General features: G+C 36.0%; 1 protein-coding gene across 1 annotated transcript; it reads left to right on the top strand.

Annotated features, from left to right (window-relative positions):
• The first annotated feature begins 370 nt into the window (after positions 1 to 370).
• Positions 371 to 14152, top strand: LRTM1 (leucine rich repeats and transmembrane domains 1). Its single transcript, XM_030458308.1, has 3 exons — positions 371 to 542; positions 10230 to 10826; positions 13719 to 14152. The coding sequence occupies exons 1-3, from the start codon at positions 371 to 373 to the stop codon at positions 14150 to 14152; spliced, it is 1203 nt and encodes a 400-aa protein (XP_030314168.1).
• Positions 14153 to 18630: the final 4478 nt, after the last annotated feature.

Below are 18630 nucleotides of genomic sequence, written 5' to 3'. Positions count from 1 at the left end.
ATTTACAGCAGTACTTTTACCATGGGAAACCCTCCATCATCCACCCTATCTTAATCTCTGAAAACCAGGAAGCATCAGCAACATCCATTGCTTTAAATGTGTGAATTGGTATCTAAAATAATCTCTTTTATTAAATGACAACATTGATTTTGGTTTACAGTCTTCATATATAAGGACATTATCTCACAGCATCTGGATTTCTCTGAAACTTCCATCAGAGAACATCCACCCATGAAGGCAGGGTGGTCCAGTGGCTAAAGTGACTTGAATTTTATATATGAAAGCAGTGATACCTAAGTATTCTTACAGTCACATATGACAGATTAGGGTGGAATCCAAAAACAGGCATCCCAGCTTTCATGAAGCAAGCATGGGTGAGAAAAATATGTCAAGATTTGATCTTTATGATATGAAATCACCAAATCATCAAATTACAAATTACCAAGAGCACTCTGCTCATTCTAAAGGGTTTGTAGAAAGGAAGGCTGGAGCAGCAGCTAACAAAAACCTATTTAAGATCTTACTGACACTACCAAACAGAGGTATGGAAATTATTAGTCAACTAAACTAAGGCACATGGTGCATAGCTTCAGTTTCTAAAAGCAGTCAGCTTACTTCTCTTGATGAGCACGTTAAGGAACAGGGAGGCCAGCAGCACTGTTTGAACTCATGTGTTCTAATTGCTGAGAAAATGAGCACTGAGCAATGTACTGTGACTCTGACAAGGGATAAAAAGTCCCAGCCTAAACACGAGTAATCAAGGTCAGCCATGCCATTATATTCCAAAATAGCATACTGCAGAAAGGAATAAAAGCAAATGGAGAAGAAAATACACCCTTGACCAAGGCAGTTATAGCTATATGGACAGACGAAGTTCAGCTAGATTGGAAACATTATAGATCATGCTGTAAATTAAAAAATATTAAAATAGAAGAGCTCTTGGATGAAAAAGAATTGTATTAAATGATAATATGTATTACCTGTATACCTCAATATCACTAAGTGGCAATGAAGCAAAAGTCAGATATAAATATTGAAGACAAAAAGCTGAGATCAACATTTAAGTGAAGCCTGAAATTTAGGGCTAATAAACTACTTCTTCTATACAGTATGCTTTCTTCATTAATTACTTGCTCACAGGCATTCCAACTGTTGTTACAAGCTTCTTTTCCTCTCAACTAATGCAAATGCTTAGTCCAGAAAGTTTATCCTGCAGCATCTGAGGCAGTACAAAAGAAACAACAGCCAAAAGCTTGCAGAAAACTGGTCAATACAAACCAAAATACCAGGCACAACTCTTTATTAGAAGTGTCAGGACATCATTATTTATGCCAATTTTACTAAAACATTTCCCCTTTTACCTAGCAGACATCATGACAGCTGTTTGGTATGATTCACCTAACAGTGGTACTGATTCTCAGTAAACAGTGTCCCTTTTTACCAAGTCAAGAGAAGGCAAATATTATATGCTACAGATACTTCATATATTGTAATCGATATTGAAAAGACATGGTCTAGTAATAAGAAACCATAGAATTCAGTCTTTTGTGATTCTCAGCAGGAAAATAGAAAACCAAAACAGACATATAGAAAGACATAAATTCAAGACTGACAAGATAATAATGAATTAGTAAAAAAGAGTGTAAGAATAGTGAAAACATGGTATTCCCCAAAGATTTCAACCTTTAGTGTCCTCTACTTGTCATTAGGTTATCCCCGTCAAGTTGCTTCAGTACTGCTGGTATAAACTGCACACATATATAAACAGGATTTTATTAAATTTTATATTTATTTTTATATATTTTTTTTACATAGCTATAGGTATTTTTACATAGCTATAGGTCTAAGGGATGTTATATTTTTATTATAATTGTTTTGCCTATTGTTTTCCTCCTGTATGAATTTCCTCCCAGAGTATCTGAAATCTTTAATAAACATCTGAATATTTCTTTACCATGTTACACTATCAGAATCAAGTTTCATGACTTTTAAGAGTTATGCTTACATCAGAGGGATCAAGAGGTTTACATTTCAGTACCTATTAAAGGAATTTAATTATGCAACCAGTTCCATTTAGATACACAGTTACTGTTCATTGCTAATTTATACCAGATTTTCCAGTATTATAATTCTCATTAATAAAATGCCCTCTGAAAGGGTTTATTTTGTTTGAGGGGGTTTTCTGTTTGTTTGTTTGGGGCGTTTTTGGGGGTTTTTTATCCTTTATACTCACCAAGTTTTTCAAAGATTTGTCATATCTGAAAGGAGCACAACTTGATAAAGTTGAGGGATGAAAATATCTCTATATATGACTTACCTTCTAACTTTAGTTAAAACATTAGGTGGAGAAAAAAGTATAGTGGTGTTTAAAATCTGTTCATAGGTTAAAAACAGGATAACAGCCTGGCTTGTGATCAACAGAATGTTGTCTTATACAGAGGACTTCTGGTGCCTACTGTTTTAGCAGTTAAAGCAGTAGGGATGACACAGAAATCCAGAGACCAAAGAAACAAGAAAATCAGCAAACTAGGTACTGCCTTATAAAACTTATGAGTTACTGAAATGCAGAACACCACCAACAGGTATCTGGCTCATTCTTCTTCATTGGAGTCAAAAGGAAAAAGTTTACAATATTCTTACTTCCACTCATCAAATGAACCAATATTCCAGGTTTTATTTATCTACCATATTCAGAGGTCTGCTAAATACAGCTGCTAAATACAACCATCAAAGAGGGTTGTAGTTTGGTATTGTACATGTTATAATGTAATTGGCAGATGGCAGATCATACTTTGTCTGCTTCAAGGCAATTCAGATTCTTTCAGAAGGTACAGGCTTCAAGCTTTTCTCTTGTAGAGAAACTCTGACAAAGAAAATACACCAAAGTTCTTATCCAAATCTATTGAGCACAAAAGTGCTCATCCAATAGAATACCTAACTATATCCTGAGATTTCATCCCATTAAAAGTATATATTTAACATTTAGTAACTGTGTAATTTTCATGCCAAGCTATTCAGTACCTTGCTTAAATAATGGAATTAAAAATAAAAATCACATGGCTATCTCTGAAAAGTTGCATGAATTGCAGCAGCTTAATTATTTACATTTTTACTGCAGCAAATGCTATCCTTCCTTTTGCTCTTTGCAAAGAGAAAAAGAATCCTTTTGAGCCTTAAAATACAGGAATTCCCAACATTTAACAGGAAGTTTCACTGAAATACTGCAATTTGCCCTAAAAGCACAAAGGGAATTAATGAAGTATGAGTTCTATTTTGTAGCACAATTGATAAGCAGCAGTTTAACAAACATCTCCTGTACTTTACACTCTTCAGACACTGAGACTATTTGAAAACTCTTTTACAGGCAGTTGTTCAAGATGAACCCAGTCAGAATGCACAGGAAATCTCTTTCCAAAGTTTGAGTCCATGGTAAGCTATGACCCTGAAGAGAAATTCTCATTAAATATAAATGTAAGAAAACAAAAACACTCAGTAAAGGCTTAGAAAAGAACTTCACCTTTGATGTAGAATGAATAACCTATCTAGAACAACAGCGAGTTGTCTCAATTGTAACACATTTAATAGAGGACAAATAGCACGTAAACTGCTGAGGTAAAACAAAACATTCACCTGCCTTTATTTTTATACGTGTTTTTCTAGCTTCTGTTTTTATTACTTTCATTTCTGTTAGCTTTATATCAAGCAATGCATTTCTATTTAAAATAATGGGAAAATGGATTTATTAATTAATCATGCTGGAGATATTTTTATCTGTGGATGCTCAGCATGTATAACAGGAAATAGCTATTTCCTGTCAATAGTCAGGAAATGATTGAAAATTGAATTTGTACCCCCTGCTGCTGTATGTGATGGAATACTCTACTGGCACATAATCTGCTTCTTGCTGCAATTTTATCTAATTTAAAATAAAGAAGCCCATCATCTCTATTCCCTGTGCTTCTCCTCATTCTGAAGGCCTTGAAACCCTTCTAATAAATTTTCAACCAACCAAAGCAGGCTGTAAGGCTGATGCTTGCCCATTTTCCACATACTCCTTCTCCTCTTCTTATATTTCTGCTCATTTAGTTATGGGGAAAAGAATACAAGCCAAACCAAATCCTAACTGTATTATATTAAGAGCTACAATATCACAACTTGCTGGGTGATTTACCTGATGGACTGAAGGTCTTGCATCGCTTTAATGAAAACAAAACAAAACAAACCACCCCACAACGAACTGCAGATGGACTGACTCAAACAGCTGTCTGTAAATTACCATAAAAAAAAATAGATATGAATTTTTAAATAATTTTTTATACCAAAACAGAAGAGTGGTCTGGGGATGACAAGAGTTCAGACCTCAACTGAGAAGGTGCTCAGACAGCCAGCCCCAATGGTACCACCTGACACAGCAGCCAGTTTGCAGCTTGCTTCAGCTAGCCCAGCTATTCCCTCCCCCTCTGCACATTCCCACCTGGAATGCAGTATGAATCCACTATTACATCTTATATGCTGGCCTCTTCTAGAGGTGTCAGAGGAAGGTGTAAAAATTCCCATAAATAATAATTATGGAAAAAGTCCTGTCCACAGGGAAAGGTTTTTCTCCATAACTTGTGTCATTAGAGGTTGATTAAAGCCCTTAAAAGCGAAACTTTATATCCCTTCTAAATGATTTTTTGCCCTATGAGGTAACTGTGGCTCCAGATTATATATGAATCCTGCTAATCTTTTGGCCTGAGGATAACTTTGCACAATGCATTTCATAGATTAATTATGCATTATATAAACAAGTACCAGATGTATTAAAGGCAAAACAAACCACTGAAAAGAAAACATCTCTTCATCTCAAGTTCAGTGATCCAAAAGACAAAATCACAACTGCCTTCTCTCTCATTTCTCAGGTTAGAAAATACTGTTTCACACCTTGAAGAGAAACCACCAAACAGTTTGGAATGACTGCCAAGGACAGACATAAACAATTTTTTAGACAGCATGGTGTCTCCTTATGCTATGTGATCCAAACTTTGACATTACCAAACTTTAGCTGGTATCATTTGCCCTTTATCCCATCCAAGCAGTAAGATGTTTGAAGAAATCCATGCACCCACCTCTTCTGGAAAACACAACAAGCTTTTTAAGGTTCAAGTCTTCCTCAAGCCAAATTTTGTTTGATCCGTTGGTTTCTAATTCTCCTCCTAAAGGTAGGCAGAAGCATGGTTCAGGGTATTCCAATATATCTGTCAAGTTTTAAAAAGCTAGTACCCTGCCAGTCAAAAGTTGAGAGGGCCCTGAGCTATTAGGGTTCAAGGACTGCCTCTGTAGAAAGAAAAGAAAGAAGGACCTAAGGGTTTCTTGTGTCCTGCCATCTTTCTTTGAAGACCATTCTGACTCATAGATGGGAAAAGAGATCTCTCTCCATGATGCAGTACTGTAGTTTTTAAAATGTCAGTTAAAGGGGGAGATGTTTAAGAACAGAGGTTTAGGCTGTTTCACTGACAAATGTGAATTATTTTTTTCCTGAGACACAACAAAAAGGAGCCTGCATTGCCCAGAGTTGCATTTAGGGTCTTATAGCTTAGCTGCTACACTAATCTGGAGACACACATCAGTAAGGAGAAAGTGCAAGCCATTTCTCTGTAACTGCTGAGGGACCTTCCCACCCAAAAGCATACGGAAAATAAATTTAATAGAGAGGATATATAAGAATTGTCTGCTGTGGTCTTAGGAACATTTCTGTATTTAATCATGTCTGCCAGTACTCCATATACAGTGCAGTGAAATCCAAACACTGTACCTTTTAAATATCTGGAATATTTAAATTATTTCCTTTCTGCTAGAATTTAATTAACATAATTTCCTTCTGTAAAAGAGATGATTCTTATGCATACTGCTCCTTTAAAGCAAATGGCAGTAACTGCTGCAACCAAGTGTTAGCTGGCAGAGCAAACACTGAACTGCCCTCACCAGCCACCAGGGATAGGATATTAGCTCATTGGGCTGCCTTGCTCCTTGCAATGGGAGCCATATCTTGTTACAACACCACACGAGTTAATTTAAGCAGTCACAATAACCTAGCTGCTGCACCACATCAGACAGCTAAAAAGAATGCTGCTGGTTGTTCAAAATGCCAGAAGTAGAGTAGATTTCATGGTTATTCTGTTTCTGGCAAATCTCTACCTGTGTCACAATGGTTATTTTCACCACATCAGACTTCTTGGTCATAACCAAAGTTTTATTATGAATAAATGGGAATAGGACATGGATTATACGTTGGGGAAACTTCTGTTTACAAAACATGTGTATTCAGAGTTCTCAATATAAGGGAAAAATAGCCACATGTACACGAAAAGCAAATTGTCAGATTTAATAATACGTTTCCAAATCTGACTGCGGCATGAAGAATTTTTAAAAAGTAGGAACTTCTTATACCACAATTCAGAGTACATAAAACCACCTCTGCATTATTGTTGGAACTGAACCTCCCACAGTGCTTAATTTCCATTGACCTTGTCCTATGAACATCTCCTTAGTATGGAACATGCTAAAAATAATACAATTATAGTAGCAAAGCTTTAGCGAAAATAAGACATCTGAATATTTCTCTACCATGTTACACTTTCAGAATCAAGTTCCACGACTTTTAAGAGTTATACTTACATCATAGTTTACATTTCAGTACCTATTAAAGGAGGGCAATTAAGAGACATTCTTTAAGCCCTCTGCGAGGTGATACAAACTGCTGAGGGAGCATGTAAGCCCCCCTGATCAGCAAACATTAGTTAAGAGGAAAAAAAATTGAAAGAAACTCATTTAATTCAAGAGCCAAGAATAAAATTTTAGATACAAAATAAGATTTTTTGTACCATACCAGAAAATAAGAACATAATAGCTATTGCCTCCTGCAATAGAATAAAAAATCATGAACTCATCCCTTGAAAAGATAGTGGGATATCATCTCAAGTAACTAGTACCTGACCTAATGTTGTTCTTTGGAAGAGCAAAGCAGAGTAATCTTAAGGCTACAACGTTTAATGTATATTACATTGTATAATAGCCCTTTTCACATTTAGTTCTGCTTTCATGAAAATGATTCACTGGTACTGTTTAAGATAGATCTCCTTATATGTTTATATATCTGTGCATGTACATGGATTGGGAAAGGAAATAGCAAATGTATTGTTCCAAGGTTAGAGAAGGTTTTCACTTTAACCTGACATTCATTTGAGGTGCATGACAGCTGACCTGTAACCTCTACATCCCTCTCCCTTTCTCAAGGTACCAGGTACCAGGTAACCTACATCTACAGTACTCCCCTACACTAACTTGCAGACTGTCATCCTTTATCAGGATGATGTTGCCATTCATCAAGAGTACCAAGGACAGTCTGGTCTGGCATTTGTAGCAATAATCCTTGTATCCTTGAGATGAACAGTCATCTTTACTTTACAGAATGTCAGTTGGTTTAGATTCTCTTTCATTGCTCTTCAGTATTCACTGTTCTTTTGGGTACCTTGACTGGTGCCAGAAACAATTCAGCAAAGCATACAATAACACGTATAGCTCTCTTTTCTGGGTGAGCATGGCAGAGATCTTAACACAGACTTTCAGTGACCAAAAAGTAGATACAATGAAGATGAGGTCACTTTCATAAGGTTGCATGGTAACAGGACAAAAAGTGATGGACACAAGTTGCTTCAGTGAAAACAGCCTGGATGCAAGACAAAATTATTAATACTTAGAATAGCTACACATTGGAGTAGGTTGTCCAGAGGAGTGATGGAATTTTCCTTGCTGGAAATACCCAATTCTCAGATTGACAGGATACTCTATAACCTCTTGGTAGACCCTGCTTTCAACAGCAGCTTGGACCTGATGCTTTTACTTTTTCTGATTCCTTCCATAGCACTGGCTATAGCATGAATATTTTGCCCCAGAAAGCAAGTGTTGTTCAATCTGTTCAAAAGCACCTAAAACCAGAATAGGTATGAAAGCTTTTGATTGAACAACCTCCCCCTTCACAGGACAGCTAACAGATGGTGTGATCACATGGCCTTGGAAGATTATTACATACCAGAACTCTCATGCCTTTAAACACCTTTGAGTTTTTTCATAATCAGAAGTCATTAATCATTCTACTGCTGTAGATGGTACAGTATAAATGAGTTATACCAGAGTATAACAACAAGACAAACAAAGAGACAAGTAAGGGCACATTGAAGTACACACTTGAAGTACACACTTGAAGTACAATTTTAATATCATCTCCTATTCTTTTCCAATATCTTAAAAAATAAATTGAGTATTTTTGCTGACTATCCCTGTATGTATGCCATTTTTATGCACAAAGACACTAGTTCTGTGTTCCCATGCAAAAAAAAAAAAAAAAAAGAATCCTGCCAGAGCAACTAATGGATGTCAAATGAGTAAGCTTAAAAGAGCAAACAAGTACACTGTCAAAACCATGTCATCAACCTGCAGGCCTATTCATAGAGCTATTACACACTCCACTGCCTCCAGTCACTGCCCAGGATAATCAGAATCCATGTTCAGAGTCACATGATCTTGCAAAAATTGACACAGCATAGCTAATAATCCACCAGAATTTACAAACTATACTGGATTTAAAAAGCCAGCTTTATTTTTGTGCCTGCATTTGAGGCAGATTAAATAAATAGAAAAGGCAAGGCTGCCAGGTCAATATTTGTGTGTTGCAGCTGTCCAGTTAGAGCTAAGAGCCACTCTTTGCATGGCCTGTTGGCTGATTAAGAGGCAAAGTCTCTAAGAGTCATAAATGAATGAGGAGGAGAGGGAGGGGGAAAAGATTGTGATAAAGAAAAAAAATCAAAGGCTGAGGAGCAACTCCATAGAAATAGCTGCATTTCTACACAAGCCACAGATACCATTTAAAACCAAAAATAAAAATCCACAGAAAGGAAATTGGATGAGCACATTACAGATCTGAAGTGGGAATCAGAACAAAGTGTTTGTTTCTGTTCTACATCAGAAAACATCTGGAAGGTGAAGAACAAGAAAACAGAATGAAAGGTGAGATATTAAGCATTCAGATTAATAATGAAATCTTTCTGTTCTCTAAGCATTTCCTTGCAAAACACTATTTTAACTCTATATTGGGAGCTGTATTTCAGTTTCTGAAGCCAGCTATTGCAAAACAGTGGAATGAACTGAAAATGTTTACTTGAAAGGATGATGAATTTACAATTCAGAAGATTATATATAATTTTAAAATAAATTTCTTTTTTGAGTGAAAACTAATGACTACTTTGTCACTTAAACTGTAGTCTCAAAATAAAACTTTCCCTTATGCATTCATAATATTCAACGATATAGTCATTCAGATATTCCTTTAATTACCAAAGGTTTCAAGCAGGAATTTAAAAAAAATTCACTGATTAAAGAAATCTTAATTATTCAACATTATCTGTTCTTTTTTATTTTAATTTCATGCTGTGCATATGAAGATGGTTTGAAAACAAGGTGTTAGTTAAAGCTAAGGTCTTTAACAAGATTTGAAATGTAAAACCAATTATCTTTCAGTTAAAACTCACCTGAACATCAAGAAGCAGAAAATATTACACTAAGTATTATTAGGTACTCCTGTCAACATGTAGAAAATTATGTCTATGGGAAAGAGAGCTGGCATTCAGATAAGAGAATTAAAGAAGTAAGCATAAATAGGTATTTTCAAGGAGAAACCTACTGTTTTAGATGACTGAAAAAGTACTGGTAACTATAGCAATGAATCTTGTTATTCTCTTGAGTAACAACTCAATTAATTCTTAATTCTTTTTAGGTAGTAAAATTAGTAGAAACACAGAAAAATAAAAGTTCTATTTGCATTTCTAACAGAAGATGGTTCTAAGTTGTTACTATCACAGAAAGAAATCTTTCAATTTAATAATTTTAGAAACCCTGTGGTATTTCCTTCAAATATCACTGCTCTCCTGAAAATTATTTCTACGAAAGATAAAGCCCTGGGAAGTATTTTACTTTAAGATCATGGAAAGACTAACTGCACTCTGCATTATAAAAGTACTTCAATACAATCTATACCTTAATAGTGTATTGTAAAGGACATCAACTCTCTTTACACTATCTACATTAATGCTTATCATGGAGCTGTATCTCCTTTGCCCATGTTAATGACCTGTATATTGCCAGAAGACAAACATTTTAAACTGATTTTATATCTTTTTTCACTTGTGATACAGGTAACAGGATTTTGGCTTTAAGTATCATCTTGATAATATATCCAGCTCACGGATGTCCCACCAAATGTGTATGCCATACAGCCTCAAAGACTGCAGACTGCAAGAACAGAGGATTTACTGAAATTCCTGCCCATTTACCTCCTGACATTCAGATATTGCTGTTGCAGAATAACCGCATTTGGAGAATAAACCCAAATGCATTCACTGGAACACCACTGCTCAAAATCTTAGATTTGTCTAATAATTCTCTCTCAAGTTTGGCACCGGGTGCTTTCCAAAAATTACGGTATCTACAGGTTCTAAACCTAACCAGAAATTTGATTCATTACATAGAAAACAAAACTTTCAGTTTCCTCCCACACCTAAAAGAATTGGACTTGTCATCCAACAGCATTGTACGTTTGCCTGAGAGTTTTGGAAACAGCACAGGGAATATAACATTGCTGTCTGTGAAGCACAACAAACTTCAGAAAATGGAAAGAGTTCTGCTGGAGTCACTTCCAAACCTGAAAGTGGTTCTTTTCAAGGATAATCCCTGGCAATGTAATTGTAATGTCTTTGGCTTGAAACTGTGGCTGGAGAGCTTTTTGTACAGAGGTAAGGAATTCATCTTGTTACATAAAATGCACATGAAATCACTTAACCAACACCTAACTCTGATCTTTGCTACTATGGTTTAGCAGTTATATCTATAGCTCAGATAAGTACACTGAAATATATTCTTCTGCATAGGGCAGAATATGGATGCTTTTATAAATAGAGGTGGCAAATTAGAATCATAGGGAAATTTTATCTTGGCACAAAGAGAAAAAGTGTATACACACAGTCATACAGTACACACAGATACATTCTGGAAATACCACACGGAGTGTGTCTATGCATATCCATCCATATCTATACCTCCATAACAATTAGTGTTCTGCACACACACTTGCTTTAGTTCTATCAACATATTTTTGCTAGAACACAATCTACTGTTTAAAAACTTTTTACTTGATGCATGAGAGTGAACATCGAGACTGATATAAGCACCAATGAAACTTTAGAGAACTTAGGATTTTAATTCCTTCATAAATTATAACTTAGTAGCTCTTTAATATTTTAAGAATACTTTACCTAAAAATTTATGTTACACCTTGGACAAGTTTACTCTTGCCTAGCACTGCTTCCTAATTTGTTGTTAACCAGAAGAGGTCCTAAATTAACAGACAATCTCCTGACAGAAATGTGTAATGAAATCACATGAGGAAGAGATAATTTTATAAATAAAAGTAGCCTCATATTTTGGTCACATCTGCTTTACAATCTATTCATGAGTTATGCTGTAGAAAACAGAATACTATTTAATTCTAAAGGAATTAAGTATCAAAAGAAATTCATTTATTTCTCCCAGGAGGTAAGTTCAGATGCTGAGAATTCAGAACAGCAGGGCAATCTGCTTCTCTCTAAAGTAGGCTTTGATGCTTCATGTGATCCAACTACTGATTACCTGTCTGTATATGGAAATGACATGGAGCATGTTGAAACAGTACATGTGGAGATGGTCCACCTTGCCTGTGACTGAATGGACTGCCATTTTCAGGTGTCAGGACTCTACAGACCCACAGGAAAACTATACAGGGGATGCAAGGACACAAGTAAGACAGGAATAGTCTCTGAGAGAGGTAAAGCCACTGCAGGAAGCAATCTTTTAGAAAAGATGAAAGGCTGAACTCCAGTCAGGGTTAAAACATTAATATTTTGCATTGCTAAAGTATTACATTAGCTCAGTGCTCTAGTGGTATCATGCTGGAACCATTTCCTACAAGAAATTTCAGCAGGGGTTCTGACTTTTCTGTGCAGAAGAATACAGTGATCCAAGCTAAACATATCAGATTATCTTAATTACTCTGCCAGCAACATAAGTATTGTAATGTGTTTCCAAAAAATGACATTATTTAGAAATTCAGTGATGCCCTTCCATCTTTCAGAACACTGCACATATTACTTAAATGACAGATTCATTTTAGCAGTAAGTTCTAAAAGAAACCCAACTCGTATGTTCTCCTCTACCTTTATAATTTGCCAAAATCACTTAGCAAGCTAAGTTACACTGCACATTAATCTTTCCTATTACTTATAGGAAAGTAAGTGGCCCTGTGGCTCTATGGATATTCTTGAAAGTCCCACCAAAACATTGCTTTAGATGGAACACCTGAAATAAAAGTATTGACTGCTGTGTCCAATGTAACTCTAAAAGACTTCAGTATTTTTAGCTGAATCCAGCTCAGGCATTTGATGCTTGGTGCATATTCATAAACAGTGAATAGAGAATGCTTTGCTTCAGGTGGGACTCTAGTCTTCTCTTCCAGACACATGTATTTAGAAAGATCACAGTTGCAAGATTTGGAGTCCAGATTCAAATTAACACACTGGAGATGTCAGGTACCACACTTTGGTTTTGGCTTTTAAAGACCAAGAGACAAGCCACTACACTCTTGTTTGGTTTGGAATATCACCAGTATTTCTGGAGTAGTCTCCAGATGTTAGTTTGGGTCCATCTCTATTCACTGCTTTCTCAAAATTTCTTAGGATGAAAATATCTATGCCTAGCTTTAGTTGAAAGACAGATTATTTTGGATAGAGAAGAGGAAGAAAATTCAGCTGATTTGATTAGTTAATTTTTTCAAACATGTAAATATTCGTTTTGGCCATCCTGACTCTTTGAGACAGTAGAGCCACAAAGCCATGGTGTATGGACTAATTAGAAACTTGAGGGCTATGCTCAGTGTGTGTTTCTCTACATGCTGAGGAACAACTGCATGATTTTCCAGGACTGAGGCTTCCTACTTCACCTTCCTGTTAAACTTAAAATATCCTTTGGGAGAGAGCAGAAGCCTACTCTTAGCAGTCATGAAATTTACAGTTTGAGCAGGGTAATAGGTTGATTAATCTTAACTCCTTTAGATGTCTGTATATTTTCTTACTACAAGCCTTGCTTCAAATAATTGCTCGTATACATACAACTCACTGAACGTTCTCTTTGCTTCATTACAGTCAGCATATGATGTCAGAACAATGACTGTTTCATGGAATATTTCAATCTAGGGGGAAATCTTTAAGTACATCTCTTCCACTTCTCTTTAGGAAAAGAAATAACAGCATGAATTTGAATGGAATTAATCTGCTGATATCCACACATTTTCATCTATGACTTAGTTGTGTTTCACTTTTGTGTTTTGTTACTTTTTTTACTTCTACATTCATAAAAATCATAGATAACTTAATTCCTGATCAATTGCTTCCTGGAAACACCCTCTTATATGAGTGATAAAATATCAAAAATCTCACCATTTATCTAACCAGAAAAAAGGATACGAGAGATATAATTCTAAACCTTAAAAAGTATAAAGTCAAAACTGATGATAAATTTACTTCACGTCTGTTATTTCTACAGTAAGATAATTCAGAAACCATCAAATCTTAAGACCATAAATCTCTTTTTTTCAGGAGGAATAAGCGATGGCATTATCTGTGCAGCACCAGGCATTCGGAAGGGAAAGGACCTCCTCAAAGTTCCTTATGAGCTGTTTGGGGCATGCCCTCTAAGAACAGCTCATGTTCACCTGGCTGGCGTTCACCACCACAGCTTTGAGCACAGAAGTTCTCTGAAGCACACTCATCACAGTGAGCACGGGGACTACAGAGGATCCAACTGTGAACCCAAACCCAAGCCGAGGCCCGTTAGTTTGCGTCATGCAATTGCCACTGTAGTAATAACTGGAGTAGTCTGTGGAATTGTGTGTCTAATGATGTTGGCAGCTGCTGTTTATGGTTGTGCCTATGCTGCAATTACTGCTAAATACCACAGAGAACATTTGGCCCCAGTCAGACAGCACGGGACTCTTGAGGAAAAAGAGCCATTTGATAGTTCCTTGGCTTGAGATGTTTCTGTCTCTGGTTTCTTGAAAATAAAGCCCTTAGTTCAGTTATAAGCCTGGAATCTATATAGTATTGATTTAATAGTGATTACGGCTTTTTATTTATTTTTTTTTAAATGTAAAGATATACCTGTTCTTTGGAATATATATTGAATTGTAGAAGAATGTAAGCTTATTTACATTTTGTGTTTGTATATTCTGAAAACACTATTTAAGGCTGAGTGCTTGAGATAATGAAATCTTGACCTAGCCACTTTTTTTTCATCCTCCGTTACTAACTTTTGGTGCAAAGCTACAACAACATATGGGTTATGGTCCAGCTCCAGTCAGTGGCTGACAGCAGTGAGCCCTCAGCAAAGAAGAACACAATAGCTACTAATGACTGTACTTTAAGAACTTGGAATACTTGGTTTGTACCCAGAAATACAACTCACAGTCATTTAGAACCAGCCAGAGTATGAGCTGCCTCTAATAAGCTTCATGTGTTAAAAACATTTTCAGATACATTTTTCCTCCTTCCAATCTGCCCTAGAAGACAACAATTAAACATTACATCCATTATCTAACTTATTAAAAAGGAACTACCTTCTTAACTATCACATACCACTTTTAAATTACTAGGTAGAGAAGAGAGAAGGGAGCTGAGAAAATGCTGAAGAAAGAAGAAATGCTGCACTGCTTCCAAGCACTGAAATGGACCCATACAGCATAGATGAAGAGACACTACCCGTTCTCCTGCTGGCATTCATGCTTGCTACACACTTCTGAGGCTTCTTATTCCAATTTCACACACAAGTGTTCCATTTTGCAAATATCATGACTGCAGCTGCAGCTCCCATCACAGTGCTGCCCTTCACTGCTGAAGAGAATATCATTGCATGTTTACACGTTCACTCTCACAGAGAGAACATTCAGCTGAATTCATTCAAGGGTCCACCCTAACTTTCTGCAGCACAGTTTTACCATCAGGGGTAAAACTGCTTTGAGTAAAATGTTTTGAACAGAAAGAATATTTGGAATGTGCAGAAATATGTTTTAAATAACTGGTAGAAATTATTTTAAGACAATGCAGAGAAATCAGCAACTCCACCTACCTTTTCTAAGATGAGATGAAATATAGCCAGGGTACCTGTGACAGGTGTCTAATATGCTTTCTAAATCTCCCCAGTGACAGGGCTAACTATGCTTATAATCTAAAAGTTTTTCTTAGTATTTATCTGATACATCTGGTGAAAATCTTGCCAGTTTATTCCACTGGGCAGAAGACTTGAGGATAATGGCTGAGCAAAAGTCTGCAATAAGGGCAGAAGGATGCTTTGTTGTGGCATCCAGAGGCCTCCACTCTCCTTCCAGCTAATGGATTCTGAGCTCAAGTTCTGAAGCCATTCTATCCAGCAACAGCCTCTACTGAGTAATGAGCTATATGTCAGGAGTCATGTAACTCTTGCTCTTATCTACTTAGCAGTAATTGCAATCTAAATATTAAAGCTCATTCCTGCATCTGCTGTTACTTTCACATCCAGAGAAAATTAAGTATCTCAGTCTTAATCTAAAACTAGCAGACATCGAAAACAATCAATTACTGATTTTTTTTTTTAACTACTAAATACTTCATATTATTATCAGGATCTTTTCATTCTTCTCTGCCCTGAGCTAAATAAACCAAGCAGTTACACTCTGCTTTTTTTTTTTTTTTGGTATCTGCATTCCCTGGAACCTTTTCAGTTCTTCTACATTTTTTTAAGATGCAGTACCTTAGATATTACTTCAGCTGAGACATCAGCAACACAGAATTTTAAGAGTATTTATATTCAGGCTCTTTAAATCTGATCTCTCAATTGTGTATCTAAAAACAAGTTTGCTTTTTTACCTTTTAAATATTTGGTAAAACATAATGAAGCTTATTTTCAGAACTAAGTCTTTTGAATGCATAAATCTACATTCCCTACTTTTTTATTAATTTATTGCAATTACATTTACAAAGAAAAACTAGCTTTACAGACAAAGACTAAAACTAATACAGTATAGGGTCTTTTTACCCATGGTATCAGAGCCACACCAAATCAGAGGTGACAAACTAGAATAAGCACACTTGGGCTCCAAATGCAGATCCTAATGTCACATCTAATTAAACCTCCGACCTCCAGAGAGATTTCACTCACAGTTTCTAATGGGTTTAGATACAGCAATGTAGCTTCCATCACAAATAAGTTCAGGCTTCTGATATCTACAAGCAAATGAAAACCAACTGACAGAGCATATTCCTAGTCGTTAAAAACCAGAACTCACAAAAAGAACCTTTCAGGCTTCTCTACAATAAGATGGTTAAAAAAAGAAAAGAAGAAAAAGGTGAGGTAGTGGAAATGAACATTTAGAGAAACACTTTCCTTCCAACTTACACTTAAGATGTTTTGGGGATTTCATGCACACATAAGGCTGTAAATTGATATGGACTTCTCTCAAAAAGCAAGGTATTTCATATTTCCATGGGAAATATGCCCATACTCTGCCATGGGAGTAGAGCAAGCAAGCCCACGCAAAATCTGAGCTACCCTTGCTAACTAAAAAAATGAAAAGTCCCACAACAAAACAAAATGTTCAACAGAGAAAACTACTGATCCAATTGCTTAAGTTAATAAAAATAAAATTATTTCTTTTTCAGTACAGGAAACAGAACATTCAGCTACTGAAAAACAGAGATGAAACGAACAATCTATTTTCCACAATATTTACACTACCAACCAACTATTGATTACAACAAGTGAAAGACTAGAACTAGGGTTTCCTCACAGAACTGCCCTTAATTCGTGAAGCTTTGCAATAGACATCTGCAGCTGAAATAAGTTGTCTGCACAGATTTATTCTTCAGATAGAGGTTCCTGAGAAAGCTTTGTTATTTTTCCAGCAATCTCATGAGACGTATTACAGTGAGCACAGTATTTTTTTCTAATCCCTGTGGAAAACACTCCCCCAAAGTCAACAAAATATTAGGACACAGTACTCCGGCAAGGTCTGTGCAGAGATGAAGTACACACACCAGTTCATTTTTGTCTTTCATGTACAGCCTCACCACATTACTTTCTTTACAGAAAAAGCAGCTTTCTAAAATTTCAACTTAGAACAAAGATCAAAAACTACAATATGCCAATATTATTTACAGAAAATGTCGCTAGTATCTATTTGGAAAGAAACAAAATTGAAACTGAAACATTCTTGCTCACTGTGTTTTTCCATCCAGAGATTGCAAAAAAATTGATCCAAAATCAGTTTCATTATTCCCTAGCAATACAATGTCCAAACAAAATCAGGATCTCCCTTCTTGTATAGCAAAGTAGAACATTTAGTGACATTCTATGTAACTTGATATATATATCACTAACATTAACAAAAAATACCAACTCTTGCCAACTAAGGCCCATCTGTCTTTGCTGGCCAGCAGACAGACACCCAGTCTTCCTATCACTGGATACTTCACAGCCAGCTCCAATGGAATCTGCTCTCTCTTACTGACCACAGAGGGATCCCCCAATGTTTAGGTCTATGTATGCTATACATTGAATTTTCTCTATAAAGCTGCTATCCTCATTTAAAGACACAACAAATACATGAGAAAACTCATGAGTTAATATTTGGAAATGTACTCTATTTAGTGAAAATAAATTAGCTAATACACAGTAGTTAAACTGGTATAAATGTCTTCACATACCACACAATTGCAGCTTCCCTCTTGCACAGCATTATTTGAAATTTTCAATAGGACCTGACAGCTTATCTGCTGCCTTGTTCTGCAATCAGGGATTTAGTTTGCTAGTAGCAGAATTATTTAGCAAAATGCCTCTACAATCTGATTGCTATTAGATCACATGGATCTTCCTCTTATGCAAATTACATAATACTAAAACCCAAACAAATGAACAAAAAAAAATCCCAACAGAAAAGCAGAATCAGAGAAGCAGGCAGCAGAATTCTCTACACAATTTACTATCCATTTTAATACTATACGTGTTGGGATATTGTTCTATTTCATCCATCAGAACCCCTGATTCTCTGAGAATAAGGAGTGAGGAAAGCCCAAGAATTAGATAAATAGGGGTTAAATTCTCTAGCCAATACTATCAAAGAAGTCTTAAAAAGTCATTATCCAATTATTACACATGCTAATTCTGTTTGGTAAAAGTAATAAGGACAAATACCAATGAAGACAAATGTGCCAGTGGTTCTGAATATGCCACTTCAGATTGAGTCCATGACAAGAGGCAGGATTTAATCACATGCTCTGAGGCACTCTGTGGAGGAGCTTATCTATCTCCATGCATTACTTACACAAGTCATGCCTCTTAACATAAGTCTGTTTTTTTTAATGTTGAACTTTACAAATACACATTTCAATTTTCCAGAAACTGAAAACATTAGTCTACAGACTAATATTAGATTTATGAATACAAAGATAATATTCAAAATGAACAAGAAACTCTGGAAAA

Source organism: Calypte anna, chromosome 12 (genome assembly GCF_003957555.1).
Source record: "Calypte anna isolate BGI_N300 chromosome 12, bCalAnn1_v1.p, whole genome shotgun sequence".
In the NCBI taxonomy this organism is placed as follows: Eukaryota; Metazoa; Chordata; class Aves; order Apodiformes; family Trochilidae; genus Calypte; species Calypte anna.
This window is presented reverse-complemented; position numbering and strand designations above follow the sequence as displayed.